This window comes from Pan paniscus, chromosome 9 (assembly GCF_029289425.2).
Source record: "Pan paniscus chromosome 9, NHGRI_mPanPan1-v2.0_pri, whole genome shotgun sequence".
NCBI classification, from domain to species: Eukaryota; Metazoa; Chordata; class Mammalia; order Primates; family Hominidae; genus Pan; species Pan paniscus.
In genome coordinates this window covers 134619723-134646629 of record NC_073258.2, presented here as the reverse complement: position 1 = coordinate 134646629, position 26907 = coordinate 134619723, and the positions used below count along the sequence as shown (strand labels likewise).

Below are 26907 nucleotides of genomic sequence, written 5' to 3'. Positions count from 1 at the left end.
GGCTGGTGCCACAGGCAGGGCAAGATCCTATAGCGCTCTGACTAGTTCTCAGGGCAGGGCTGTGTGGGGAGGAGGGACCCTCCCAAAGCTTCCCGTGAATGCCTCAGTGGCTCCTGAAGAGCTGATAGAGATGGCGGTGGTACTGGCAACTTGTGCATTTTACAAGCTCCTTTTTACGTGTTTATTCCTCACATCATTTCTGGAGGGTAGGGGAGTTAGGTATTTAGGTAAGACCCAGAGAGGCTGAGTAACTTGTCAAGCCTACCAGAAGTGGCAGGCTAGTGCTTGAACTTGGGTTCTGAGCTTCAGGTACCTTGAGATGAGCTCAGCTTGACCTGCGCCAGCCTAGTGCCGTGGGCCTCCGGGCTGGAGTTCAGAACTGGGGGCCTCCTTGCCATTTCAGAAGACTCTGGAACTGATAGTCCAAGGGGTTAAGATTGACCGGATTGCTTCTACAAGCAGCTCAGGCAAATGGGACTGAGTCTGTGAAAAGCCGATTACCCAAACAGGATGGAGTTTTAATCAAATCTCCAGTGCAGGGGGGAAGATGACCTGACATGATCAGAGGAAAATGAAGAAGGGAGTGGCCTTCAGGTGGGCTGTCCACCTTCATCCATGGAAGCCAGAGAGGCAGGAAGCTGGATGATTTTCTCAGCAGAATCTGGGAAAATGAGGTTCTGCGTAGCCTTGGCCTGCATCTGTGTTAAGTCTTGGTAGGGATCAGACGGCAAGTGTCCTGGAAACGCGGGGGCCTGGCTGAGCTGGGGTTCAAGAAGTAGGAGCTCCTGTGTGTCATGGATCGTCATAAAGGGAAAGACTGAAGGATGGTAGCAAAGCCTGAGGAGCTGGGAGCAGGCAGTGTTTGTAAGGGCCACCCTAGAGTAGATGCTCAGTTAACATTGGTGACCTGGGAATAAGCTACAGTACAGAATTTGGACCCAGCCAGCCTGAGTTTGGATGCAGGTCTCCCTGCCAGTGATGTTGGTAGGCAGAAAGTTTTTCCCACCCCCACCTTCCTTCCTTTGTCCTTGCATTCCGCAGAGCCGCAGTGAGGGTGATGTGTGGGGCAGGTACTGTTGTTGCAGGGCAGCGATGTGGCTGATGGCGTGTCCTTCATCTTTGTGGTCTCCTTTGCAGCCCCTCCCACCTTTACAGAAACACCCCCCCAGTACATCGAGGCCAAGGAGGGTAGTAGTATCACCATGACCTGCACAGCTTTTGGGAACCCCAAGCCCATTGTCACCTGGCTCAAGGAGGGGACGCTCCTCGGTGCTAGTGGGAAATACCAGGTGAGTGTGGTTCTAGGTTGGGGCCTCTGCGGTCTCTTCCCCCGTTTCCCCGGGGCAGCCTCCCACTGCAGCCGACCCCTGATGCTACAGGCACAAGCACAGAGGAGGCTGGAAAGCTGTAGCCTGGCTCAGCTGCAGGCGTCTCTGTGTCGCTGGCGGGAGATGGGCACGGGGGCACCTGCCCTTCGTGTCCCCCAGATGCATCTGTCCCTGTGGTCATCTCCACCTTAGTGTCTCCGACTGCATCTCCGTGTTTGAGGGTAGCAGCGGTGGGTGTGAGCGTGGGTGCTGAGCTCCATCTGTTTTGGGCCAGGTGAGTGACGGCAGCCTGACAGTGACATCGGTCAATCGGGAGGACAGAGGTGCCTACACCTGCCGAGCGTACAGCATTCAGGGGGAGGCTGTCCACACGACCCACCTGCTTGTCCAAGGTAGGAGCCATTTCCTCAGCCTCTTTAACCCTGGGCTCCTGCGGGGATGTCCAGCCCGGCTGAGCTACGGAGGGCGTTTTCCCAGAGCTCAGCTGGGGCTAGTGGAGGTGCAGGCGGCCATGAGGACCTGTGCGGGGCTCCTGTGTGCTGCCTGCTGCCCTGGTCAGAGCTCCCGCACCGGCTGCCTGGGAGAGGGCCAGGCCCACAGGCCGTGGCCAGGCACCACATGGCGTGGCAGAGAGGCCCCTGCTGTGTGGGTTTCTGGTTTCTCCTTCTGTTCAGATAGCATCTCTACCATGTCTCCACCTCCCTGGGAGAGGAGACCTCCCTCGGGTCATCTATCCATTAGTGACGGCATCAATAAATAAAGATAGAAACTCAATCCAAGCCCCAGACATTTAAATAACACAGTGGGCATTTGGCAGAGCTGGGGTCTGTATAGTCAGCACAGGGAGATGCCAGTCTGCCCTGCCTGGAGCCCCAGAGTCCCCAGAGAGGGGCCAGGAACTGTGCAGGATGGGGCAGCATCCCGGTCGGGGGGTCTCTACCCTGTGCTGAACTCGGCCCCCGGCTTAGCCTCCCCAGCCCTGCCTCCTGGAGGAACTCGGGGGTTGGGGGGGTTGGTGGCGGCTGCATGCTCCTCCTGCCTCTGAGTGCCGAGCAGCAGCCAGGGCCAGAGGTCCCTCAGCAGCCTGGATGGAAGCTGTTCCCTCTCAGGGGAGACTTGGTCGCCGCTGTCCCCTTTGTCTGTGCAGCCAGCACCAGGACTGCTGGACTTTCACCCTCTGCTTACTCCTCGGCCCCTGCACCCCCAGCTGCCCTCTTGATTTCTGGCTGGGGAGCAGCACACGGCCCTGACTCCTTGAGACTGAACTATTCCTCGCTCTAGATTTGAAAAGAGTTGCCTTTCTCCCTGCTGCATGTCTGGCTCGGGCTCTGCTGGGAGAAGGCAGGCAGGAAGGGTGTGTGTGTGGTGGCTGGTCTGGGGAGCCTGGTGCGGGGGCAGGGGTGGTGGACAGGATGCCTGAGCACAGATAGCATCTGGAAGTGTCTCCATGACAGCCGCCCCCATCGCAGTGTTCAGGGCACCCCTTCCTGAGGCACTGAGGGCTCCCAGGAGGCCTGGGTGCTGCTGCCGTCCCTGATCAGGCGAGGTGGGGTTTGTTCCCTGCTCTCCCCAGGGCCCCCTTTCATCGTCTCCCCTCCTGAGAACATCACCGTCAACATCTCCCAGGATGCTCTGCTCACCTGCCGGGCAGAGGCGTATCCGGGCAACCTCACCTACACCTGGTACTGGCAGGACGAGAACGTCTACTTTCAGAAGTGAGCACCCTGCTCTGACTTTTCAATGAGGTTGCCACCCCAGCCCCCACAGGCAGGGCCCCTGAGCAGAAATTGCACGGGCAGGCTGCCCGTGGCTCCTGGAGCTGGGGGAGGTGGGCGGTCTGGTCCGTGTGTCTCACATGCCAAGGCCAGGGTCTGCATGGAGGGGCCCTGGGGATGCCAGGGGCACGGGCTCTCCATGCCACATCTGGGGCAGTGACGGTGACTGTGTGTCTGCGGCAAGACCCCCTTCTGCTCGCCCAACCCCTTGTCCCCATGCCGCTTTGCAGCGACCTGAAGCTGAGGGTGCGCATCCTAATCGATGGGACCCTGATCATCTTCCGGGTGAAGCCGGAGGACTCGGGGAAGTACACCTGTGTGCCCAGCAACAGCCTGGGGCGCTCCCCCTCTGCCTCGGCGTACCTGACCGTGCAGTGTGAGTAGGGGTGCGGGGGAGCCTGGGTGGTGGGGCTCCCAGAAGGTTTTGGTGTTAGCCAGACTGTAGGCTGGAGGGTAGCAAAGACCAAGCATCATTTGGGGGCATGTAGGTGGAGGAACTAAGAAGAAGGAGGGATGGCTGGAGAGGAGGCCGAGGCCCTGGACAGTTGGGGTGGAGCAGCTCCTACTTCGCTGGCCAGGCGTCGCTGTTCAGCCAGTACATCTCATCAGCTCAGTGCAGGCTGCACTCAGGAAGACACCTTCGAGCAGTTCCTTCTGAACGGTGGTCCTCGGGCTGAAGGCTGGCCTGCACCTCTGTGCCCAGAACCAGTTGCTCTCTGGTGCTCTTTTCTCAGGTGTCATATGGAGCATAGCCCAGGCCCATGCAGGGTTAGGTTTCTCCCAGCCTCACTCCCTGCCTTTCCACACCGCGTCTGTGTCGGGGGCGATGTGCTCCAGCTCCTGCGCCTGCTCCCTCTGGCGTCCGCGGCCTCTCCCCTTGGGTGACTGGAGATCCAGATGAATGAGCTGCTCCTCACCCAGACGTTCGAGGGCTTTTGTGTAAGCACCACCATTCAGCTTGCTGATCTTTAATACTGAGCAGCCAGTTGCTTTCCCGCCCCCTGGCAAGCTGAGCCCTGAGACAGAGAAGGATGAGTAATGAGGAGTAATATCTTCCTTTTGATTTGTGGATGGCCCTGTCACTCAGGCAACAAAGGCTGGCATTGTTGCTGTAGATAACAGACTCTCCCTCATTTCCCGGCTGGTGTGGGCGGATTGCTCACACCCAGCGACAGGGAGTGGCAGGGGTGAGAAGTGGAACAGTCTGGAGACAAGACCGGGGTCAGTGTACGAGCTGAGGACAAGTGGAGGACGGCTGGTGGCCCTGGAGGTGGAGCTGGTCCGACTGCTGCCCAGAGCTGGATGTGGACATTCCACTGTTGGTCGCGGTGGTGGAGCACGCTGCGCCTGCTGAGCGCCATTGGACCCCTAACCTCGCAGTCTCACTCTTTCCTCTCCATGGAGTGCATCGCCTCTCTGCTTCTGCCGTCAGCCACTTAAAGGACTTTTGATGTGCTGTATTCCCAGGCCCAAGCTTTAGAGGGCCGTGAGGCCCAGGACAACAGATCTCACTCCCCAGACCTGCAGCGGGAAAAAGCGAGTCGAGAAGTTATTCATACATGACTTAGGATGTGCCCAAGCTGTGCTGGGGTGGGGAAGAACTGCAGGAAGGAGAGACCCGTCCACCACAAAGGTGCGCCCCGTCCCTCTGTGCTGGACGCAGGCTGTGCCACCTGGCACGGAGGTGGCCATGGTGGGGCAGGAGGAGCCAACGGGAGGTGGCCTTTGGAAGATGAGCTGGCCAGGACGAAGGCCCCTCCTCGAAGCCATAGGCCATCTGTCTTTCTGGAGACATGTTTTGGTTTTCCCTGTCTCTCCCCAGTGCCAGCGTCACCACCCACTCCCCCTTGTCCTTTTTTACCTCCTTCCTGTCTTCAAAGAAAATCCAGGGGGTTGAGATTTACAGGTGGGTGAGACAAGGATTTTTATTTCTGCTAAAAAGCAGCGTTCAGAGTATTTCCCATTCATAAACGCTTTGGAAACCTTGGAGGAAAAAAAAAAAACCTCTACCATACAAAAGTAGGAAGCTATTCTAAATATATAACTCGGCCTGGTATTTATGTAACACTGTTCTCTGAAGAGCTCAAAATGCTTAAAAGACACCAGCTCATTCATCCTCACTGCCTTCCTAGTTCTGGATCCTTCTCCTCCGTAGCCCTCAGGGGAAATAGGGGAGTACTGAGAGGAGGTGACTCAGCCTGCATCGCAAGAGGTGTGGGGTTCTTGTTGCTCCTCCGAGAGCCAGGGTCCTGCTGTGTCACCAAGGTTGGAGTGCAGTGGTGCCATCATGGCTTACTGCAGACTCAAACTCTTGGGCTCAAGTGATCCTCCCGCTTCAACTTCGAGAGTACCTGGGACTACAGGTGTGTGCCACCATGCCCAGATCATTCAAAGATTTTTTTGGTAGAGTTGGAGTCTCGCTAAATTGCCCAGGCTGGTCTTAAACTCCTAGCCTCAAGCAGTCCTCCCACCCCAGCCTCCCACAGTGTTGAGATTACAGGTGTGAGCCACTGCACCTGGCCTGATTCTGCATTTCAGCTGCAGAATCAGATGGGGAAGTGAATCCAAGGAAGGCTGGTCAACCAGCAGAATGGGGAGGAAAAATACCCCCTTTGTGGTTAAGCCTACGATAGTGTTCTTCTTTTGGCTTCGGATGGAGAGGCGGGGACTGCTTGTTGCTCAGGAGACTTTGGGATAAGGAGCTGTTGGGGAAGGGTGTGGGCAAATGCTGGCTTTGAGGCTCAGGGTCTAGGAACAGAGAGAAATGGACATTGAGAGGACCTCGTTCAATGGGTGAGGTCCATGGTAGAAGCATGACAGGGGCACTGAGGATTGGAGCAGGCTCGGACGTGCATTTGAGTGCCTCCAGACACGCAGAACAGAAGTTCTGAGCACCTGGGCTGGTGCATGGGCTGCCTCCGGCCTGGCTTCTCACCTGGCTTCCCTGTGTCTGTCTCTCCCACCTGCGCCTCCTCTGCAGACCCAGCCCGTGTCCTCAACATGCCCCCTGTAATTTACGTGCCCGTGGGGATCCATGGCTACATCCGCTGCCCTGTGGACGCAGAACCACCGGCCACCGTGGTCAAGTGGAACAAGGACGGCCGTCCCCTGCAGGTTGAGAAGGTGCTAGAGAGATGCATGTTGAGGGTTGGAGTGAGGGCTCCCCCCAGTACTGTGATGCCACCTCTGGGCTCTGGATTTCTGCCAGGACTCCTGGCCCCTTCCAAAAGCCCTGGGCAAACAGAGAGCTGCTTCCGTAGGGGTCTGCGGGTGCCGTCCGCCCCAGGCTGGAGCTCCTGTACCATCCTGCGTGCTGCCTGGCCCAGCTGGGACCCAGCCTGGGATGGAGCACGGAGTCTCTGACCAGCGTTCCCTGCCCTATCGTCTATGTCTGGCAGAACCTGGGTTGGACCCTGATGGAGGATGGCTCCATTCGAATTGAGGAGGCCACAGAGGAGGCTCTTGGCACTTACACCTGTGTGCCTTACAACACCCTGGGGACCATGGGCCAGTCTGCCCCTGCGAGGCTTGTCCTGAAGGTGAGGTCCCGGGGCTGTGACGGCCTCCATGAGCTGGGCACCTGGATCCCCCGCCTCACGAGGGTGCCTGTGCTTTCCTCCCCAGGACCCCCCCTATTTCACGGTGCTACCAGGCTGGGAGTACAGGCAGGAGGCCGGCCGGGAGCTGCTTATCCCCTGTGCTGCTGCAGGGGACCCCTTTCCTGTCATCACGTGGAGAAAGGTACCTGGGCCCTGGAGCCCTGGGTCTGCGGGGAGGTGTGAGGACCCAGCGAGCCCCGGGGCTGAGGGGAGGTGTGAGGGCCCAGTGAGCCCCGGGCTGAGGGGGGGTGTGAGGGCACAGCGAGCGCCGGGCTGCGGGAGGGTGTGAGGACCCAGCGAGCCCCGGGGCTGAGGGGAGGTGTGAGGACACAGCGAGCCCCGGGCTGAGGGGAGGTGTGAGGACACAGCGAGCCCCGGGCTGCGGGAGGGTATGAGGACACAGCGAGCCCTGGGGCTGAGGGGAGGTGTGAGGGCACAGCGAGCCCCGGACTGAGGGGAGGTGTGAGGACACAGCGAGCCCCGGGCTGAGGGGAGGTGTGAGGACACAGCGAGCCCCGGACTGAGGGGAGGTGTGAGGACACAGCGAGCGCCGGGCTGCGGGAGGGTGTGAGGACACAGCGAGCCCCGGGCTGCGGGAGGGTGTGAGGACCCAGCGAGCCCCGGGGCTGAGGGGAGGTGTGAGGGCCCAGTGAGCCCCGGGCTGAGGGGGGGTGTGAGGGCACAGCGAGCGCCGGGCTGCGGGAGGGTGTGAGGACCCAGCGAGCCCCGGGGCTGAGGGGAGGTGTGAGGGCCCAGTGAGCCCCGGGGCTGCGGGGAGGTGTGAGGACACAGTGAGCCCCGGGCTGAGGGGAGGTGTTAGGGCCTAGCAAGCCCCGGGGCTGAGGGGAGGTGTGAGGGCCCAGGGAGCCCCGGGGCTGCGGGGAGGTGTGAGGGCCCAGCGAGCCCCGGGGCTGCGGGGAGGTGTGAGGGCCCAGGGAGCCCCGGGGCTGCGGGGAGGTGTGAGGGCCCAGCGAGCCCCGGGGCTGAGGGGAGGTGTGAGGGCCCAGCGAGCAGTTCTATTCTGGACCTGCCCTGACCAGGCTAGATGCCGAGCAGTGAGCTGACCCTGAAGAGCGGCAGGCACTCGGGAGGAGGGCAGCGTGGGCGGGCCGGGGTCTCAGGCGCGTCCTCCCCATCTGCTTCGGGCTTCTCTCCTAACCCCCATTTCTGTTCCCACCCTCTTCCCTGCCCCTTGTTCACCAAGGTAGGGAAGCCCAGCAGAAGCAAGCACAGTGCCCTGCCCAGTGGGAGCCTGCAGTTCCGTGCCCTGAGTAAGGAGGACCACGGGGAGTGGGAATGTGTCGCCACCAACGTGGTCACGAGCATCACTGCCAGCACCCACCTCACCGTCATCGGTACGTGGCCGGCAAGGCTGGGCCGGGCGGCGGGGACAGAGCAGGCTGGCTGGGGGCGGGGTGCTGGACGCTGGGAGCGTCCCCTGGTGGCTGCTGCACTCTGCGGGCATCCTTCCTAAGTCAGTCCAGCCCTGAACTCCGCGTCCAGCACCTGCAGCCTTTGCCCCCGTGGGCTCTGTCGGGGAAGGGCAGCGTGGCTCCTGTCCTCGGGGAGGTCTTTCTGGGGACAGGCCTGATGTCCACAGCAGCCCACCTGAGGGAAAGAGGCGGCTGTGTGGCTGGCAGGGACTGCAGAGCCTTGAGTTTAAGGGCCTTAGGGAGAGCTGGAGGGCTGGAATGAGGGAGACGGGGACTGTGCAGCATCTCAGATGAGGGCAGAGCTGAGACCTGCAGGCCAGGCCTGGCGTGCGGAGGCTGGGCAGGAGGAAGTTTCTGGGGTTCTGTGTCTGGGCGTTCCTGTTTCCGATTGCCCGAAGCGCGTGTCCCAGGACCTTCGCCTGGACCCTCTCAGCCTGTCCTTCTGGGTCCTGACGGCTATAATCACAGTCACAGCCAATGCTTTTTGAGCCTTTACCACCAGTTTTAGGTTCTGTTCCAAGTGGTCTGCACAGCTCGTCCTTCACAACTCGGGAGGTGCGAGCTAGGGTTTCTCTAGTGTATGTTCCTCGAAGCAGAGGTTGCCGTGGCCCGAATGCTTTCTCCGGCGTCACATCACTAAGAAGTAGTGGGTCCGGGAATCGAAGCCAGGATGGGGCTCCTAACTGCTGTGCTGTGCTGCCCACATGCGAGCATTGGGGTGGGACGGAGTTGTCTTCTGAGGCCAGAGAACCTTACGGGAGGGGCTCTGTGGCCGTGCCTGCCACCTTAGGAGAGAGTGTTTCTGTGCTCACCAGAGAAGCACAGGATTTGGGCCAGGACGAGGAGGGCTCTGGTTTCTGTTGGACCCATTCCTGATGCTATGTGATCTCCTAGTTGGACTAGACCGCACAGTGGGACAGGCTTCCTGCTCCAACCCCACTAACAAGCAGGGTCAGGGGAGTCGGCGCCTGAGAGCATCCCCGTCGCCCCCATCCCTTCACTTGCAGTATTGTGCTCCGCTGCCATGCGCTTCAGCCTCTCAGGTTCCCCACAGCCAGACGGTGGGCACCCAGCCACGTGGCTGAGTTCTTTTCAGTCTGAGAGGTCTCCACTTGATCTCCAGGCACCAGCCCCCATGCCCCGGGCAGTGTCCGGGTCCAGGTCTCCATGACAACTGCCAACGTGTCCTGGGAACCAGCCTATGATGGAGGCTACGAGCAGACATTCTCAGTTTGGTACGGACCTCTGTGAGTCACCCCGGCATGCTTTGCTCTCTGCTTCTCCCCTCCCCTGTCTTCCTGCAGGCTACCCCGGGTGGGGGGAGGTAGGAGGAGGCTGCAGTTCCTGGCCTGCCAGCCCTGCACAGACTGAGGTGGGTTGAGACAGTGACGAGGTCCTTGTGGGTGACGGGAGGGGTCCGAAGGGACTCTGGGCATGGCTGTGTCCCTGTGGCCTGAGGGGTCTGGGCCTCTCTGTGCCCTCTCCCTGCTCATGTGCTGCCTCGTTTTGCGTCCTGCTTCATCCTCTGGATTCCTCTGGAGCCTGGAAGAGACTCCTGCCCTTCAAGGGCTTTGTGAAATTGCCCAGCCTTAAGTGTAGAGTCTAGCTTTTAGACTAATTTTTTTTGTATTTTTGTATTTGTAATTTTTGTGGGTACATGGTACATACATTTGTAGGTATGGGGTACATGAGATATTTTGATATAGGCATGGAGTGTGTAATAATCGCATCAGGGTAAAGGGGTATCCACCCCTCAAACATTTGTCCTTTGTGTTCCAACAATCCAATTATACTCATAGTGATTTAAGAATGTATGATACATTATTGTTGCTTGTAATCCTGTTGTGCTGGCAAACACCAGGTCTTACTGGTTCTTTCTCACTATGATTTGTACGTGTTCACCCTCCCCAACTCCTGTAGTCTAGTTTTTATTCTGTCTCTTCCCCAGTGGCCACAGAAACTGGTGTGGAGAGGTGATGCTCACTTCCCAGCCTTGGGGTCAGCCCCTGCATTTTCTCTCTAGGACCATGTGTTTCTCGATTGTTTTCATTCCTCTGTTGTCAGTTTAGCCAGATGCGGTCATTTGAGATCTTTGCGCAAACCTTAGGGTAGATACGGATCTCAAAAATGTGCCAAGCCGGGTGAGGGCAGGAGGCACAGGAAGGGAGGAGAAGGAAGCCTAGCTGACTCCTCCCACCCCCAAGGGCTGCCCCTCCCTACACTCTTGTTTGAGTAAGAGTGGCAGCCACCTGCCCTGCCCCCGGGGTGACAACCTTGAGCTGGGAGGGCGAGCCCCTCAGTGCCTTCTTTTAGACCTGTCTCACCTGCAGGTGTCTCTCTAGCCAGGCTCAACTCGAGCCTGGGGAGGGGGAAAAGGCAGGCGCCTGGGGCAGCTCAGGGGGTTCAGGGAGACCCCTTTATCCACGTCTCAGCAGTGAGGGAAGTTGAGAGGGGCACCCGCTGTGTCTCCCATCATGTTGGTTCGGTGGCTGCTTCCCGGGCGGAGTGTCCTGGGTGTCTTGATTCTGATTGGAGAACTGCACCTAGATGATGGGGTTGCAGCAGCTCACCTCCCGTCCCCTTACTCTGTTCCTCCCGCAGCAGCGTGGGGGCCCTAACCAGCCTGCCCGGTGGCTGCTGCGAGACTGGTGCTGCTCAGCGCCTAGGTGTCCAGGGTGGGACATTTGGTGTGGTCAAGCTGTCTTTGGAGACGCCTGGGTGGGAGGTCTGGGCATACGATGGGGGGCTCAGGCGTAGATTGGGGCTCCCCTGCTGCTTGCGGTGCTGCTCCACGCTGCTGCTCATCTGCACTGCTTTTCCACACGTGGCTCCTCGCTGCTTTGTTGCCTGGGCCAGGGAAGGGCGGGGCCGAGGTTGGGGAGGTCTCCTTTCTTTCTGCCTGCCTCTAACTCTGTGCACTGACTCCGACGTTTGGCGCAGGCTTCTTTTTGTTCTGCTTTCCGCTGCCTCAGCTCACCCTCCTGGGCGTGCACGGTAGTGAGCCGGGACCCGGGAGTGGATCCTGGAGGGCACCCACCAGGTTACAGCTCAGGGCTGCAAGGAGAGGGCCAGTCCCACAGGACCATGTCTCCTCCCTGTGGTGACGTGGCAGCACTGCACCCATAGCCCGCCGGCTTTGCTGGGAGTTGGGAGCCTGTGGAACAAGGGAACACCCTCGGCCCCGTCTTCCTACTCTCCATGCATAGCCTGACCGTCTTCCAACCCTTACGGCCTTAGGGATCCTGGCCCCCCTGTGGGGAAACCCCTGGTCATTATGGTCTTATACCCTGGACATCTCAGGTGACTCCAGTCTGATTGGATGAATGAGCCCTGTGGGTTACCCGAGGCCCTACTTCAGCTGTCCCTGGGGGTGTGTGCAGCCAGGTCCTGGGCTCCTTCCCTCGTCCTGCCACTGTTGAGCCGCTTATCCCCACACCCCAGAGCCTTACTCTCCCAAGGCAGAGCTTGTTCTTAGGGTTGTGACCAGGGTGGGATTCTCCCACAATGCAGCTGGTAATCCATCTGACCAGTGTCCTGAGCACGACTTGCACCTAAAGGCCCCTTTGGTAGAAAAGGTGCCAGCTGTGGTTGGTGACCCGGCATCAGGAGGATTGGCACAGCCAAAGCTGGGTAGGGCATCCACTCTGGGCCATGCCCTCTTCTTGCCCTTGAACCTGGGAACGCCAGGCCCACCAGTGCCTTCTCCCTGAGCACCCTGCATGCACCCTCTTCTCTCCAGTGTGACCCACCCCGCCCCTCGTCCCCTATCCTGTCTCTCTCTTTTGGCCAGGATGAAGCGGGCACAGTTTGGGCCCCATGACTGGCTGTCCTTGCCAGTGCCGCCAGGACCCAGCTGGCTGCTGGTGGACACCCTGGAGCCTGAGACAGCGTACCAGTTCAGCGTCCTGGCCCAGAACAAGCTGGGAACCAGCGCCTTCAGTGAGGTGGTCACTGTGAACACTTTAGGTGAGGGCCCGGGGTGGGATGTTGGGAGCGGGGGTTGTAGAGGTGGTGGGGGCGGTGGCCCAGGCAGCTAGCAGTCGGTCTCCTGTGTGCCGGTACCTTGCTGAGTGCTCCACAGAGCCGTGCCGTCTGATCTCCCCGTGAGGATTTGTTGTGGTCTCTGTGGGGTTTGCTGGTCCTGCATCAGAGTGCCGTTGGCCGAATTCCTGTTGCTTTTTCAGGTGGAAGAAAGACACTTAGAATTTTCTCTTTCCTTGTCAGGCCACATGTTTGCTTTCAGGGGAGATTGGGCATCCTCCCTCCTTGGCAGCGCCTGCCGGTTCTTGCCTCTGGCCCCAGCCTCACTGGGCGGTAGGCATGTGGCTGCCTCCCGCTGCAGTGTCTTCCAGGCCACCTTCCTGGAGGCAGCCTCATACTCCTCCCTGCCTGGCCACAGTTGTGTTTGCTCTGCTCTGGAGCCAGAGAAAGGGCCACTGTGAACAGGCTTTTCCTAGGTGGTGTAGGTGGTGCGACTCCAGCCCCTTTCCCAGAATCCGCTCCTGAGCGGCCGCCAAGGTGGACAGCAGTCTGGGATGCTCACCCCCAGTCCTTGGCACCTCTGTGGGGCCTTGTATTGACCCCCAAACCCCGGCCAAGAAGGGAATGGAAAGAGTGACTGCTGTGCTGTGAGAAAGAAGATATCCCTAGCTCCCTGGAAGAGCACAGGAGATACTTTGATGACATTTAATTATTCCTCCTTCCCCATAGTTCCCATTTCTCTTCCCTTTTGCAGTACACGATTCCCTCATGTATGTTTAGACGTACTCTGAAGGCAGAACCCTGAAGCCCTGGGCCCCGGGCCCTGACTCTGCTTGCCTCTGGGCCCTGACATGTGCACAGGAGTGTGGGGGTGCGGTGGCCGCCCTGGGCCTCGCTGATGTGCTGTGGTTCTTCTCCTTCCCCCGCCGCAGCATTCCCTATTACAACTCCAGAACCCCTGGTGCTGGTCACCCCACCGAGGTGCCTCATAGCCAATCGGACTCAGCAGGGTGTGCTCCTGTCCTGGCTTCCGCCTGCCAACCACAGCTTTCCCATCGACCGCTACATCATGGAGTTCCGTGTCGCAGAGCGCTGGGAGTTGCTCGACGATGGCATCCCCGGCACCGAAGGAGAGTTCTTTGCCAAGGATCTGTCACAGGTGAGGGCTTTGCTCTTCCTTGCTGCTGCTTCCCAAATCCGGGAAGCGACAAGACTCTAGAGGCACTGGAAGCTTTGAGTGACCAACTTTGGGTGTGTGAGGCCAGCCACATCCTGTACCTCCTCACCACTGGTCCTGGATTCTCCCAGACTCGCTACCAAGGCCTGGACTCCTCAGATCATGGCCCACAGGCTCGGGGCCAGCTCTGGGGCAGCGGGGACCTGTGTTCTACTGAGGGTCCCAGCACCGCCACAAGCTGGGCAGGGCAGGCTGAGAGGCCAGCAGGCGTAATCAGAGCACTGACCCCAGCCCTTGCTGAGCCTAACCTGGGGTGGGCAGAGAAGTTCCAAGAAGAATTCTCTTCTAGGTGTGTCCAGGGAAGAACCCCTTCTCCAGTAATTTAGAGCTCCTGGAGGAAAGTGCATTATCTGTTTTTCCAGTAGCCCTGTTAGACTTGGATATCTAGCTGGGGAGAGGAAGCAGCTGGTTTCCTAAGATACAGTCTCATCTATCTTTCTGTCTTCCTTCCTGGACACTTATTTATTAATAGTGGTTGCTGGAGTCGGCTCCCAGTGGCCCTGGAGAGCCTGTTGTACATATCTCTTCCCAATGCTTTTGGTGACCTCACGTTCGTAGCTTGGAAGTCAGCCGTTGTAAGAGTGTTTACACCACAGCAATTGGCCAGTGCTACCATCGCTTAGCATTAGACACTTAGCAGTCCTCCCGTGCTTTGGGCGCCCTGCCCTTTGCAAGGCTGTGTGCAGGATGAGTGTTTGTGGGGACAGTGGTCATCTCAGGTCCCTCAGCTGACTGGGTATTGTCCCTGGGGCTGCAGGACACGTGGTACGAGTTCCGGGTTCTGGCCGTCATGCAGGATCTGATCAGCGAGCCCAGCAACATCGCCGGCGTCTCCAGCACAGGTATTTTGGGTTGAGGGTGCTCTTGCAACTATAGGGACATAAGCCCCAGAGCTGCATGGGGGTCATTTTGTGAAATGGCTACTCCACGAGGAGAAGCTGGATTGGAAACTAAGGAGGTGCCTGGTTGCAGCTGCGCAAGTCGTAGCCTTTCTTAAGCCCACCAGCCCCATATTTCCATGATGCATGCTATTTCGTGAAGCTCAGAAGCTGAGTTTCTGACACTTGTATAAGACAGCCACAGAAAGAAATTCAACTAATCTTCTCATTACAGTAGTCAAAAAGGACTTGATTGAAGTGCTATTTGCTGTACATTTTCAGTTTCCTCTTGTCGGGGAGGGGCTGTGAATCAGAGGAAACAACAGGTCAACCATGTTTATCAAATGCTTGTGATAGACTTCTTTATAATTATGTGGGTTTTATTTGGAAAATTGTTGTTTGGTGTTTTCCTCCCTTCCTTCCTCTCTCTAGATTTTTAAGGCTAAATAAAGCCAATTCCCTAGCATTTTCTCCATTTATCTTTCTTTCTCTTGTTCCTGGTCCCATTTCTACACATCTTCTCTCCAGCTATAGTTCCTGAGACATAGCAGGTTCCTCCGCCAGTGAAGGGGTGTCCTTGGTATGGGAAAAGGCTCTTGCTTCTAAGCAAGTGATGGCATCATTTCCTTGGGCACCGCTCACCCAGAGACCCCTGGGACCAGGTGACAGCGACCTCGTCTGAGGAGCTCATGCAGCAGGACTTGTAGAGTTGGGGAAGTGCTGGTGTGGGCACACTGCAGGGAGCACGAGAGCAGGGGCAGGTGTGGAGTGCAATTTCTGCTTTATACATTAGGCACCAATGGGCTTTAAAAAAAAAAAGGTTGTGTCCTACAGGTAGCAGAACCCACAGTCTTTCTTGACTTCTCTCTGGGGAATAGACTCAGAGTTGGAGGAACAGGGATGAGAGCTTGCATCCAAGGCTGGAGCTGAAGAAGGGGTGTTGTGTGGGCCCACCCCTGACCATTCTGTGCCCAGTAGCTCTATGCCAGCTCCTGGCAGGAAATGTGCCTTGTCAGACACTTCCACACAGGGGAAGGAGGAGGCAGCAGCCTCAGCATTCCCTGTATTAGGTCCCCCATTTCCAAAGGCTGTAGCTTTCATTTTCCCCTCAGACAATCAGCATCATCTGGATTATTTTTATCCATTATTATTATCGATGCAGCAATGAATTCTGGCCAAATACATTACAATCTATTGATTCTGCCTTTGCTGAACCTAAGCAGTGGCACTTACCGACACAACTTTCCTATGAGTATAAGATGGTAGGCTGGGGTCTAGTCTTGGCTCGGTCATAACGAGCTCTGTAGACTTGGGGAGGAAAGGAGGACGTTCAGCTCCTTATGGTGAAACGAGAGATTTGGCTCCATCTCTGCTGTCCCTGCCAGCTCTAGGGTACTTCCGTACCTGAGATGACCAGGATGTGAATCTTCAGGACGTTGCATGCCTGTACTAGAAGGGGAGAGGATCTGAATTTTGTAGTAATAATGCCTCTTCCTGCAGTCGTATTTTATCCTCAAGTTGCCTTCACACCTGGGCTCTCCTTTTGTAGAGACACTGGTGTGAGGCAGGAAATCCCAGACTGGGAGCAGGCAGCTGCGTTCTGGTTTGGGCACTGATGGCAATATCCATGTAAGCAGGTCTCTCTAACTCAGCGGATCAGAGCTCTTTCATTTAGAGAATGAGAACAGTATGTGTGCTCTGTGTAGCTCATGGGGTTAACATGAGAAGAGCTGATAATGTGCATGAAGGTGCTTTGCAGAAGGCAAAACCCTAGATAAGTATAGATTACTCTCGAAGTCATCATCCCCATGGGGACAGGCATAGATGTTTTCTTCTTTACAACCTTTGGAGAGATTGACTTCTGTACACTCTCCTCTCTTCTTCCTCTTCGTGACGCCATCCAATCCTCTTCAGTGCTAGAGTTCAGCTTGGAGCCCAAGCCTTGACACTGTCTGTTCTACAAAGGCAGGGTGAAACACTTGGGGACTGAAGGTCGGAGCAGGTGAGGTCCCGGGGAAGGATGGGCTCATGAGTGCTCCCCACCCTCCCTGCAGACATCTTCCCGCAGCCGGACCTGACCGAGGACGGGCTGGCGCGGCCTGTGCTGGCGGGAATCGTAGCTACCATCTGCTTCTTGGCAGCTGCCATCCTGTTCAGCACCCTGGCTGCCTGCTTTGTCAACAAGCAGCGCAAGCGTAAGCTCAAGCGCAAAAAAGGTGAGTGTCTGTCCCCTTCCCTTGCTCTCCCTGGCCCGGTTTCAAATGCCCCCCATCAAGAGAGGCGGACCATTTTTAGCATGGCCCCCCTTGGAAATAGGGACATTGAGATCTTGTGGGTAGAGCTGCCAGTGAGACTTGATTTGAAAGTGGGGGTAAGAAGCAGGGGTGGTGGGGAGAGGCTGCTGGGGCCCAAGCTAGCATGAAGGCAGGGGCCAAAGATGCCCACTGTGAGCAGCTCCTTCCCTGTGCGGTGGTGCTCTGGCCCTGTCAGCCTCTGCAGATGAGCGTGCTGCGTGGTTGCTGGCTTGGCCTCAGCAGCCTCTCCCCTTCTCTTTCCTTCCAGACCCTCCACTCTCCATCACCCACTGCAGGAAGAGCCTGGAGTCTCCGTAAGTGTCTCTGATCCTGGGAGAATTGTGCTGTTCATGGCAGGGGGCGCGTAGGTAGACCGCTCGCCTTACCCAGCCCCATGTCAGTGTTTCTAAGCCATTTCTTCTTGATTGACCTGTGTGTTAATTGTACTTGCCCAGCCCCATGTCAGTGTTTCTAAGCCATTTCTTCTTGATTGACCTGTGTGTTAACTGTAAGTTGTCCATGCTGGTAGAGGGAGTGGCAGTGCAGATGATCCAAATTAGCCAGTAATCAGTTTCTCTTCAGCCTTGGAATGTATTTCTTTAGTGTTTTCCCACCCTAGCAGATTTGCCTTCTTAATATGAGTTGCTTAAGTTGATATTAAAGTGAGCTTGCTTGTCTTGAAAACAGGGGAATGAAGCTGGAGGTGTGCTTAGAGCACAGCAGAGAGGGGGCAGGCCAGCACAAAAGTGAAGAGGCGGGTGTTCACTGGAAAGACGGATGATGGGGGGGCCGGGCGCGGCGGCTCACACCTGTAATCCTGGCACTTTGGGAGGCTGAGGCAGGAGGATTGCTTGAGGCCAGGAGTTCAAGACCAGTCTGGGCAACATAGCAAGACCCCGTCTTTAAAAAAAAAAAGGAGGATTCACATCCAGACGGTGGAGAGTTGGCCAAAGCATTTCACACCACGATACGCAGCCAGTTTTCTTGAGCGTGAGGATCCTGGGTGCTGGGTGGTTGCCGAGAGAGGGAAAGGAAGTCCTGGCCAGCACACTGCCCCACCTCATCCCCTCCCGGCTCTTGCTCCTCCTTGCAGCTTGTCCTCTGGCAAGGTGAGCCCCGAGAGCATCCGCACGCTCCGAGCGCCATCAGAATCCTCCGACGACCAGGGCCAGCCCGCGGCCAAGAGGATGCTGAGCCCCACCCGCGAGAAGGAGCTGTCGCTGTACAAGAAGACCAAGCGGGCCATCAGCAGCAAGAAGTACAGCGTGGCCAAGGCAGAGGCCGAGGCAGAGGCCACCACGCCCATCGAGCTCATCAGCAGAGGCCCTGACGGCCGCTTCGTGATGGACCCTGCCGAGATGGAGCCCTCGCTGAAGAGCAGGCGCATCGAGGGCTTCCCCTTCGCCGAGGAGACGGACATGTACCCCGAGTTCCGCCAGTCGGACGAGGAGAACGAGGACCCACTGGTGCCCACATCTGTGGCTGCCCTGAAGTCCCAGCTCACCCCTCTGTCATCCAGCCAGGAGTCCTACCTGCCACCACCAGCATACAGCCCTCGGTTCCAGCCCCGCGGGCTGGAGGGCCCCGGTGGCCTGGAAGGTCGGCTTCAGGCCACAGGCCAGGCCCGGCCCCCTGCCCCCCGGCCCTTCCACCATGGCCAGTATTATGGGTACCTCAGCAGCAGCAGCCCTGGGGAGGTGGAGCCGCCCCCGTTCTACGTGCCAGAAGTGGGCAGCCCCCTGAGCTCCGTCATGTCGTCCCCGCCCCTGCCCACCGAGGGGCCCTTTGGCCACCCCACCATCCCCGAGGAGAATGGAGAGAATGCATCCAACAGCACGCTGCCCTTGACTCAGACACCTACAGGAGGGCGCTCCCCTGAGCCCTGGGGCCGGCCAGAATTCCCCTTCGGGGGGCTGGAGACCCCAGCGATGATGTTCCCCCACCAGCTGCCACCCTGTGATGTGCCCGAGAGTCTGCAGCCCAAGGCCGGCCTCCCCCGAGGACTGCCCCCCACCTCCCTGCAGGTGCCCACGGCCTACCCGGGCATCCTGTCTCTGGAGGCACCGAAGGGTTGGGCAGGCAAGTCGCCCGGCAGGGGCCCTGTCCCAGCGCCCCCCGCCGCCAAGTGGCAGGACAGACCTATGCAACCTCTGGTAAGCCAAGGGCAGCTGCGACATACAAGCCAAGGCATGGGCATACCTGTGCTGCCTTACCCCGAGCCGGCTGAGCCGGGGGCGCACGGCGGCCCCAGCACATTTGGCCTGGACACCCGGTGGTATGAGCCCCAGCCCCGGCCCCGGCCTAGCCCTCGGCAGGCCAGGCGCGCCGAGCCCAGTTTACATCAAGTGGTGCTACAGCCCTCCCGGCTCTCACCTCTGACCCAAAGCCCCCTCAGCTCCCGCACTGGCTCCCCTGAGCTCGCCGCCCGTGCCCGGCCTCGCCCGGGCCTCCTGCAGCAGGCAGAGATGTCAGAGATCACCCTGCAGCCGCCGGCTGCAGTCAGCTTTTCTCGAAAGTCTACGCCGTCCACAGGCTCCCCCTCCCAGAGCAGCCGCAGTGGGAGTCCCAGCTACCGGCCCGCCATGGGCTTCACCACTCTGGCCACCGGCTACCCTTCCCCTCCACCCGGCCCCGCCCCTGCTGGGCCTGGGGACAGCTTGGACGTGTTTGGACAGACGCCCTCCCCTCGAAGGACGGGGGAGGAATTGCTCCGACCAGAGCCCCCACCACCCACGTTACCTACTTCAGGGTGAGTGCGCCGCCTCTTCCGCCACCCGCACCTGGTCAACTTCCTTCCCCCACCCGCCTCGCCCTGCCCTCCACCCCGTCCATCCGCCCGGCGACAGGGCTTGTGCGGACATGCTGCACCGGCATCCCTCGGGAGAGGAGTTCTGGCCGCCGCGGCATGGGCAGGGTGCAGTCGCTGGGGTGCAGCGGGCCCACCTGCCCAGGTGCCCTGCCGGGAGCACGAGGCATCTTCTCCAGCAAGCCCTGAGCTCTCAGCGGGCGCACCACCTACCAGGGAGCGGCGGATCACAGCGAGTGCCCTTGCGGGGGTGGACCCCGTCCCTCTTGGAGTTGACGGCTCTCCGAGTCCCTGCGGTCCTGGCATCGGGCAGGGGTCCTGGGGGTTGCCCACACACCTCGTGTCTAGCCTCCTTTTCTTCCCTGGCCCCTCCTCCTTGCTAAGCAGGACCCCGGAGCCTGACTTCTCCAGACCACCAGGCCAGGGGCCTCCTGTTCCCAAACTCCTGGCCCTTAGCAGCCCTAGTGAGCGCCGGACTCCAGCCCCCTCCTCAGCCTCTCCTGGAGGCCCGGAGAAAAGTGTCAGGCCTTGTGACCATGTGCAGGACACGTCCCCCACCCCCACCTGTATACCTCGCAGGAAGCTGCAGAGAGACAGACAAGCTCCCGCGACCAGCCCGCCTGAGAGAGCACTCTCTAAACTGTAGCAGCTGGTATTCCAGGTACCAGAGCCTGGACACCTGTCTGTGCCTCTTCTCTCATCCTTCTCCCCTGCCGTCCCCCCTCCTCCTCCCCCTGCCCCTCCTTCCTTCTCCAGTCAGTCTTTCTCTCTCCTATCTTCCTTCCTCACCATCGTCTTTGGGTTCGGAAGAGCCGGCCACGCCTCTGTAGTGCCCCCGGATACCCCGTCCCCCCGCCCTCTTCTCTCTCTCTCTTTCTCTCTCTCTGGCTCCGTCCTTTGGTCTCTCTTCTCGATGTAGCCGCCTGTGGAGGGAGCAGAGAGTTCCAGAGGAGGCTGGCCTGGTGGAAGGCAGGATGGGAGGTGGTCGGGGAGGAGGGGGCCCAGCGCCCTCCCCCTGCCCCGTCCCCCACCCTCCCTGGTACCTGGAAGTACAAGGTCACCTCCCACCCCCAGCCCCACCGCGGGCTGCTCCGGGGCCGGCCGAGGAAGGGGGTGCGGGGCTTAGGGCGCAGGGAGGTGGAGGAGCCGCAGCCGCCGCCTGTGCGCGGGAGGTGCCGCGGCCGCCCTGTCTCTGTGCTTCGTGCGCGCTCAGCTCATCTGCTTCCTTCCATCGTGTCTGGGTCTCCGTCTCTCTCCTCCTCCCTCCCCCACGCTCCGGCCTCGCCTGTCCGGTGCTCGCTGTGCCCCTCCCTGCTTCCCTCTGGGTGTGCGTGGGCGGTGCCCCCCCCGGCCGGTGTTGATAACTGCTTTGTTTCTGATTGATCTCAGCTATCTGGGCAGTGTTGTCGAGACAAGCCTCTCCTCAGCTCAATAGGTAAGGGAGCTCCTCGGCTGGGCGGGCGGGGGCGGGCAGGCGGACGGGGCTTCGGCCGGGCCATTGCTTCCTGGACAGGGGATCCAAACCATGTCCCCTCACCGCCCCGTGGGGTGGCCGCTGCCGCTCCTCGATCCCCACGGCTTCTGGGTTCCCCACATCGAGCCACGCTCGGCACCGCCTAGCTGCAGCTTCTGCCCCCCACCCCCCGTCCCCATGTCCTGCCCCTCTAGAGCCCCCTGCGGCTCTCCTCACTCCTCGCCAGCCTCGCCAGCCTGCTGCCAGTACACCCAGGGCCTCCCACAGAAGCCCTGGGGCCCTGCATGCACCCCGAGGGGGCCCAGAACACCCGAGATCTGCTTTGCATCTCTGCACCCTTGGGGACCTCTCTGGGGCCCCTCTGGTATCCAGGAAGAGCCCCCCCGCACCCTATTCTCCCAGCAGCCCCAGGCATAGCATCCCTTCTCCTGGGGTGGCTGGCCCCTCACCAGCTTCTTGAGATCTTCGTGGTATTAGGCTCTCTCGAGGAGTACAAGGTTGGGATGAGCCCCACTTCTTCCTTGACAGTGGGGTCCTCTGCAGGGTCAGGTCCCTGCAGTCCTGTGGGGCTTTGTAGCGAAACGTCATCACTTCCCTGTGCTCCTTGCCTTCTGCAGCCTGACCTTGGTAGTCACAGGACTGAAATGTGACCTAGCCCTTGGGTCCACATTGCTTTCAGGATCCCTGTTGTAGCCTTGTCGACCTCCCTGGGTCATGCTGTAGGGAAAGGGTCTTAGGAGGACCTCCCCAAGGGGAGGGGGCAGGCTTCCCCTGGGCAGACAGGCATTGAGCTGGCAAGAAGTGAAACCCCCAGGGACCAGCACTGTGTCCCTCCCCCTGCCCCCGCAGTCAACCTCTCCTTGAGTGTCCTTCCAGGAGGAAGCTAAAGGAACTTGGGCATTCAGGGAGCCTTTGAGTCCCTCACAGAGACTCAGGGCCACCCGAAGCTCGCTCCCTCTCACAGTAGCCTGACAAGGTGCTGCCGCTTGCCACGGTCCCTCTGCCCTGTGCCTGGGCACACACAGGCATCGGGCACCTGCATGGGAGACGGCGAGCCTCCCGTCCAGGTGCTTCTGGCTTTCCAGGCGAGAAGGAGACAGGTGCCTTCCCCACCTAGAGATGTCAAGGGAGGTTCACTTTCCTAACCAGGGCTATAATTCTCATTCAGTCCTAAGAGTGGCCTCCATAAAGAGGACTGCCCTGACATTTCTTTACCATCTGTAGCTATAAAATTGTCAGCAGCCCAGAGGCCCTGGAATTGTGGGTGAGGATGTCTGGCATAGGGTGAGTGTGAGGGCTGTCAGGCAGCGTTTATGAGCTCACCTGCTCTGGGGCCCTCCTGCGCCCGGAGACCCACTGGTCTTCCACCTTCCCCAGCTCCCTGCCTGTCCCAGCTGTGACTCCTCCACAGCCCCCGGAGGTGTGGGAGCCCTAGACTAGCTCTCACCCCAGCTCCTGGAAATTCCTAGACTCTGCTCTCATGTGTTATTCCTCACCCCTTCACTCAACTCCATTGACCCTCCCCTTTCCCAGTGTCCCCACTGTGCCAGATCCAAGAGAAGCCCGCTCTCCTTTCACTGCTGTGGCAAACCCAGAAACCAGGGGCAGCGATGAGGGACCATCGTTTCTCTCCCGGGCCTGGCCAGCATCCCCAGCCTAGGAGAAGGAGACCCTCCCCATCCTGAGTCAGCCCCTCGGTGCTGGCCTCTCCTGCCTGCTGGGAGCCTCCCCGGTACGGCTGCTGGGCCCTGGGGAGATGCAGGCTCTGTTCAGATGCTGTCTCCATGGTGCACCTTTGCATGTGTGCCCTCTTGGTCTTGCTTGGAGAAGTTGTGACAGCTCTTGTCCACGTGTGTTCTCACTGTTTCTTTTCCCTTCAGTTCCTCTCCTGTTCCTTTGATCCATATGTAGTTGTTGCCCCTGCCTCTCCTCCTTTCTCTCTCCCTTTTTTTCTCCTCTTCCCAACTCCCTTCTCAACATGGGGAGTTGTATTGCGTGGACCTGTCCTTTCTGTGGACTGTGGGGAGGCCGAGCCAATTCTTAGCTCCTGTCTGAGCCTAGTGATGCCCTGTCCTCACCTCTGCTTCCACTCCCTTTCCCATTCAGGCTGACTGTCACCGCAGGGAGGCAGGTGGGTCTGGAGCATGGAGTGGCCCCTGTCCTGGGTCAGCTGTAGGAAGGGGCCCCTTTGTAAACAAGCTTCTGCCAGGTTCTGAGGCAGAGCACTGGTCTGAGTCCGGCCCCACAGAAGGGTTCCATCTTGTGGTCAGCGGGGTGGGCTCAGACCTGCAGACTCCCGCAGTGGGCCCACCCTTTCCCTTGCTATGGCCCGTCTGTGAGTGGCTTTCCCCTGCCTCCATCGGTGTATAATCAGGCAGGTGGTGTTTGCTCTTAGGTGATTAGAAGAGGAGGAAAATGCCCATCAAGCCGCTGCTTCAGCCTGTTGGCCAGGGAACAGCTGAACAGGGTCAAAATGGTCAGCTCCTGGGCGCTGAGCTAAGGAAATATGCAGGGGGTTTTGACTTTCCCTGTCCTGAGGCTTGCCTCCACTTTGACCTGGCTGCATCTTTCCTCAGCTCTTCTGGGTAAGCTGAGAGCTAAGCAAATAAGACCTCCTGGGCTACCTGGTCATGATTTGGGTTTTGTATGGATTTTTTGAAAAGAGAGAAAAAGAGTGTTGGCTGGGTGCGGTGGCTCAGAGGGCAGATCTCTTGAGTCCAGGAGTTCAAGGCCAGCCTGGGCAACATAGTGAAGCCCCATCTCTGCAAAAAAATACAAAAAAATAGCTGGGCATGGTGGCACATGCCTATAGTCCCAGCTCCTTGGGGGGCTGAGGTGGGAAGATCATCTGAGCTGGGGAGGTCGAGGCAGCAGTGAGCCGAGATTGTGCCACTTCACTCCAGCCTGGGTGACAGAGACCCTGTCTCAAAAAAAAAAAAAAAAAAAAAAAAGAGAGAGAGAAGTAAGTTCCAGGCAATTGTTGGTAGTTCTGTACTGCAAAAAAACACCTCTGTGCCAAGGCTTTGAGGCCCTCATCTTAGAGTAATCCCCTGACTTCCTGGGAGAAGGGGAGCCCCAGGGTTCGTAGCATTCCTGCATGCTTTAGAACAGTGTAGGCTGGTTGGGAAGAGAACTGTGACCTTAAATTCTTGGAGAGCCCAGGACTGGCTTCTGGGGTAATGGCGTCATCTATGGATCAAGCTTAGATTGACCTGACAGCTGAATTCCAGGGATAGGATGGAGTTGCTTCACTGAAGCTTCCCACCTGAGACATTGGCACCAAGAGCTCCATGACCAAAGGGCCCCAGGTGGGGCTGGCGTTGGCAACAAACATGGTCACCTTCCTAAAACAGGGAGGCAATTCGATTGCACAGGGCTTTACGTGCTGTTGGTAAAGTCTGTTAGGTCACATTCTATGCGTCTTTTCTGTACCATGTGCCAAAAATAGACTCATTTTGCCTGCCCTGCTTCCTCCCTCCTGTTCTGCCAGACACCAGCTTTTGTTTTTTCCTCCCGCATTGCGTGAGGGTCTTGGTGTGTCCAGAGCCTTCTTTTGTCCTGTGGCTATGCTTCGGTGCTGAGCCCAGAGCTAAACAGGTGGACAGCAGGTGTCCCGGAAGGGCTGGAGCTTGGCTGTTTCTCAAGGGAAAATCGGCTGCTTCTGGTCACTGGATCATTACTGTCTGGGAATTTTTGCTTTGACGATACAACTTAAGCAGGCTCCTCTCCAGCCCTGGTCTGTCTCACCGGGGCTGTTCCACCAAAGCACAGAACGTCAGTGCTCGCCTGAAGTACGTTGCAAGGCAGATCTATTTCTCAGGTGTGGCGGGGATGCCATGCTTTTCTTCTTTGTAGCTGCTATACCTGTGTTGATTGGGAAGACGCTGGAAGGGCAGTGGAGAGGTGAGCCTAATGTTAAGAGTCTTGGCTCTGTCCCACGATGACTGGATGATTCGACAGGTTGCTCACCTCTCTAAACTTCAGTGTCTCCATCTGAAAAATGGGGGCATTGTAGTATCTACCTCTTAGGTTTGCTGTAGAGATTACAGGCAATTATTGTACAGCAGTGCCTGCTGTGGTAAGTGGTAAATCAATGCTAGATGATAAAAATGACAACAGTGATAAGATGTTGATTCTAACCATCATATCACCCCTGGAAGTTTCACCTGGCTTGAAGAATCCCTAACAGTTTTCAGGGCACCCTGTACCGGTTTCTCTCGTGCCCCAGCGGTCGCCCTGGATGACATTGGAGAGCACTCTTCTTGCCGGTCATGCGCCTCCCTGACCACACGTCGCTCACCCTGTGTGGTCCTCCTGAAGAGGCCGGCCAGGAGACAGAGATCGACTGAACAGGTGGATTCACATTAACTTTCCTTCTAGGCAGCATGAAGAAGCCTCAGTTGAGGATGAGAAGGGGTGAGGATGTGCTATCCACACTGGGAAGGTGTGCTCCCTCCCGCCCGGGCACCTGCACCCTTTGTCTGCCTTCCCGCTTCCTTCCCAGCTGCTGCTGCGCTGTAGGATCTCTCTGGGTAGACTGGCATGTTTGGCCACTTCTTCACGAGAGGGCTGTGTGTGCCTGTGTGTGCACCTGAGGGACCCTGTGTAGCCTTCTTAGCTCTGCTGTCAGGGCTATGGAAAGTCAAGAGGTTGACCGTGACCTGAACTTTGAGGGAGCCTTTTGAAACTTTATGGACTAAAGGACTAGAGACTGATGACATCCCCCAGGAAGATGGAGGTCACTGCATTGCCAGTGCATGCAGGAAACCCCAGAGACCAGAGGCTTATCTGCAATTAGTGTGTAAGTCTCCTCTTCCCGCCTTGCTGCCAACATATTTGATGCTGGGGAGAAGAGACTGCAGGCTTCCTATCCCTCTTAACATTTTTTTTTTTTAACCTCAGACCGCTTGCTGACCTTTGGGGTCTTCTTTTGCCCTCACAGCATTGTCTGTCCTACCTCTTTTAATCAGGACTTTCCAAAAACTGTTTGCAATGGAGATAGGGAGGGAGTTGGGGGGTCCAGGAGAAGAAGAGCGAGGCACGCCTGTCCGCCGTGGCCCCGGAGCGTCCCTGCTTCTCTGATCACGTGCTAATGCCAGCGCTGGTGGGAAGACAGAGTGACCTGTCTTTTTCTCTTTCCCCTTCATTCCTCAGGCTCCGAGTTGGGTTACTTTGAGAAGAAATGGCATTGAGAACATGTCCTCTAGGTTTTCCTCTTTTATGACTCTTGAAAGATTCTCTCCAATATGCACCGAGTGTCACAGACTGCCCCTCCTCTCAGCTCTCTTGGCTCCCTTGTGTACCTGGGCTGCCTCACGGGTGTGGCCAGACTGTGGACCCTGTCCTAACCGGGCAGTTGATCCACCAGGCAAGTGACAATCAGGATGCAGGAAGAGAGGCCAGTACACATGGTCTGTTCCAGTAGCCTCGTTTCTCTGTCGAATCCTAAAATACAGAGGTTCACCACGTTCTTGTTACAGACAGCAAGGGCTCTGGGAGGCTACCAGATTTGGTTGTTCTGCTGTTATCTCCTGCCACTTTCTCCTGTTCTCTTACATGGCCGAGGAGAGCTGAGCCTAGTCTGCAGGGTCGAGGAGACACTGCCCTGAAAATGTTGGTCTATGACAAGTATTTGTTGCTGTTAGCTGCTGCTGTTCTGCGAGAATCTTGCAGCTGCAGAAGAAGCTGGCAAGGCTGGGTTTTGTGCAGCCTGTCTTACTGGGGGTCGGGTTTCTCACTCAGCACCCCCTTTTCTGGAGATGGAGGATGATTCACTGGGATGGGAGCTGCTTGCCCCCTGCTCTAATATGCCCTTTTACTTTCCATTCAAAGGTCTTGATTGTGGTGATTTCTAGGAACTCAAGACGTTGAGCCTACTTCTGTCTCTGACACTAAATGCATCCCAGCTTGCGTTACATGGGAAGGTGCTTACTATTAAAATCTCTCTGTCTGCCTTTGCTAGGGTCTTCTGATTGCTCTGCAGGTTGGTTTCCATCCGAGGTGGGCCATGCTCCTGGAGCTTTCTACTGGGTTTTCTTCTTTCCAGGAGCAATAGAAAGGCGGGTGTCATGGAGCCATCGTGGGCACCTTGGGCTCTGTAGG

At 58.0% G+C, this 26907-nt stretch overlaps 1 protein-coding gene across 3 annotated transcripts in view; it reads left to right on the top strand.

The window, feature by feature from the left end:
- IGSF9B (immunoglobulin superfamily member 9B) overlaps positions 1-26907 on the top strand; it is a 69914-nt gene that overhangs the window by 27315 nt on the left and 15692 nt on the right. For 2 of the 3 annotated variants that reach the window (XM_034934087.4, XM_008973263.6), the window contains exons 4-18: positions 1138-1289; positions 1603-1720; positions 2902-3043; positions 3334-3479; positions 6084-6226; positions 6502-6642; positions 6728-6844; positions 7907-8057; positions 9259-9370; positions 11926-12101; positions 13049-13275; positions 14111-14195; positions 16286-16447; positions 16794-16839; positions 17619-19274. In XM_034934087.4, the coding sequence (XP_034789978.3) occupies positions 1138-1289; positions 1603-1720; positions 2902-3043; positions 3334-3479; positions 6084-6226; positions 6502-6642; positions 6728-6844; positions 7907-8057; positions 9259-9370; positions 11926-12101; positions 13049-13275; positions 14111-14195; positions 16286-16447; positions 16794-16839; positions 17619-19274 (3574 nt within the window). Of the gene's footprint in view, positions 1-1137; positions 1290-1602; positions 1721-2901; positions 3044-3333; positions 3480-6083; positions 6227-6501; positions 6643-6727; positions 6845-7906; positions 8058-9258; positions 9383-11925; positions 12102-13048; positions 13276-14110; positions 14196-16285; positions 16448-16793; positions 16840-17618; positions 19275-26907 lie in introns of all 3 variants that reach the window. The other variant, XM_034934086.3, reaches the window with a different exon arrangement.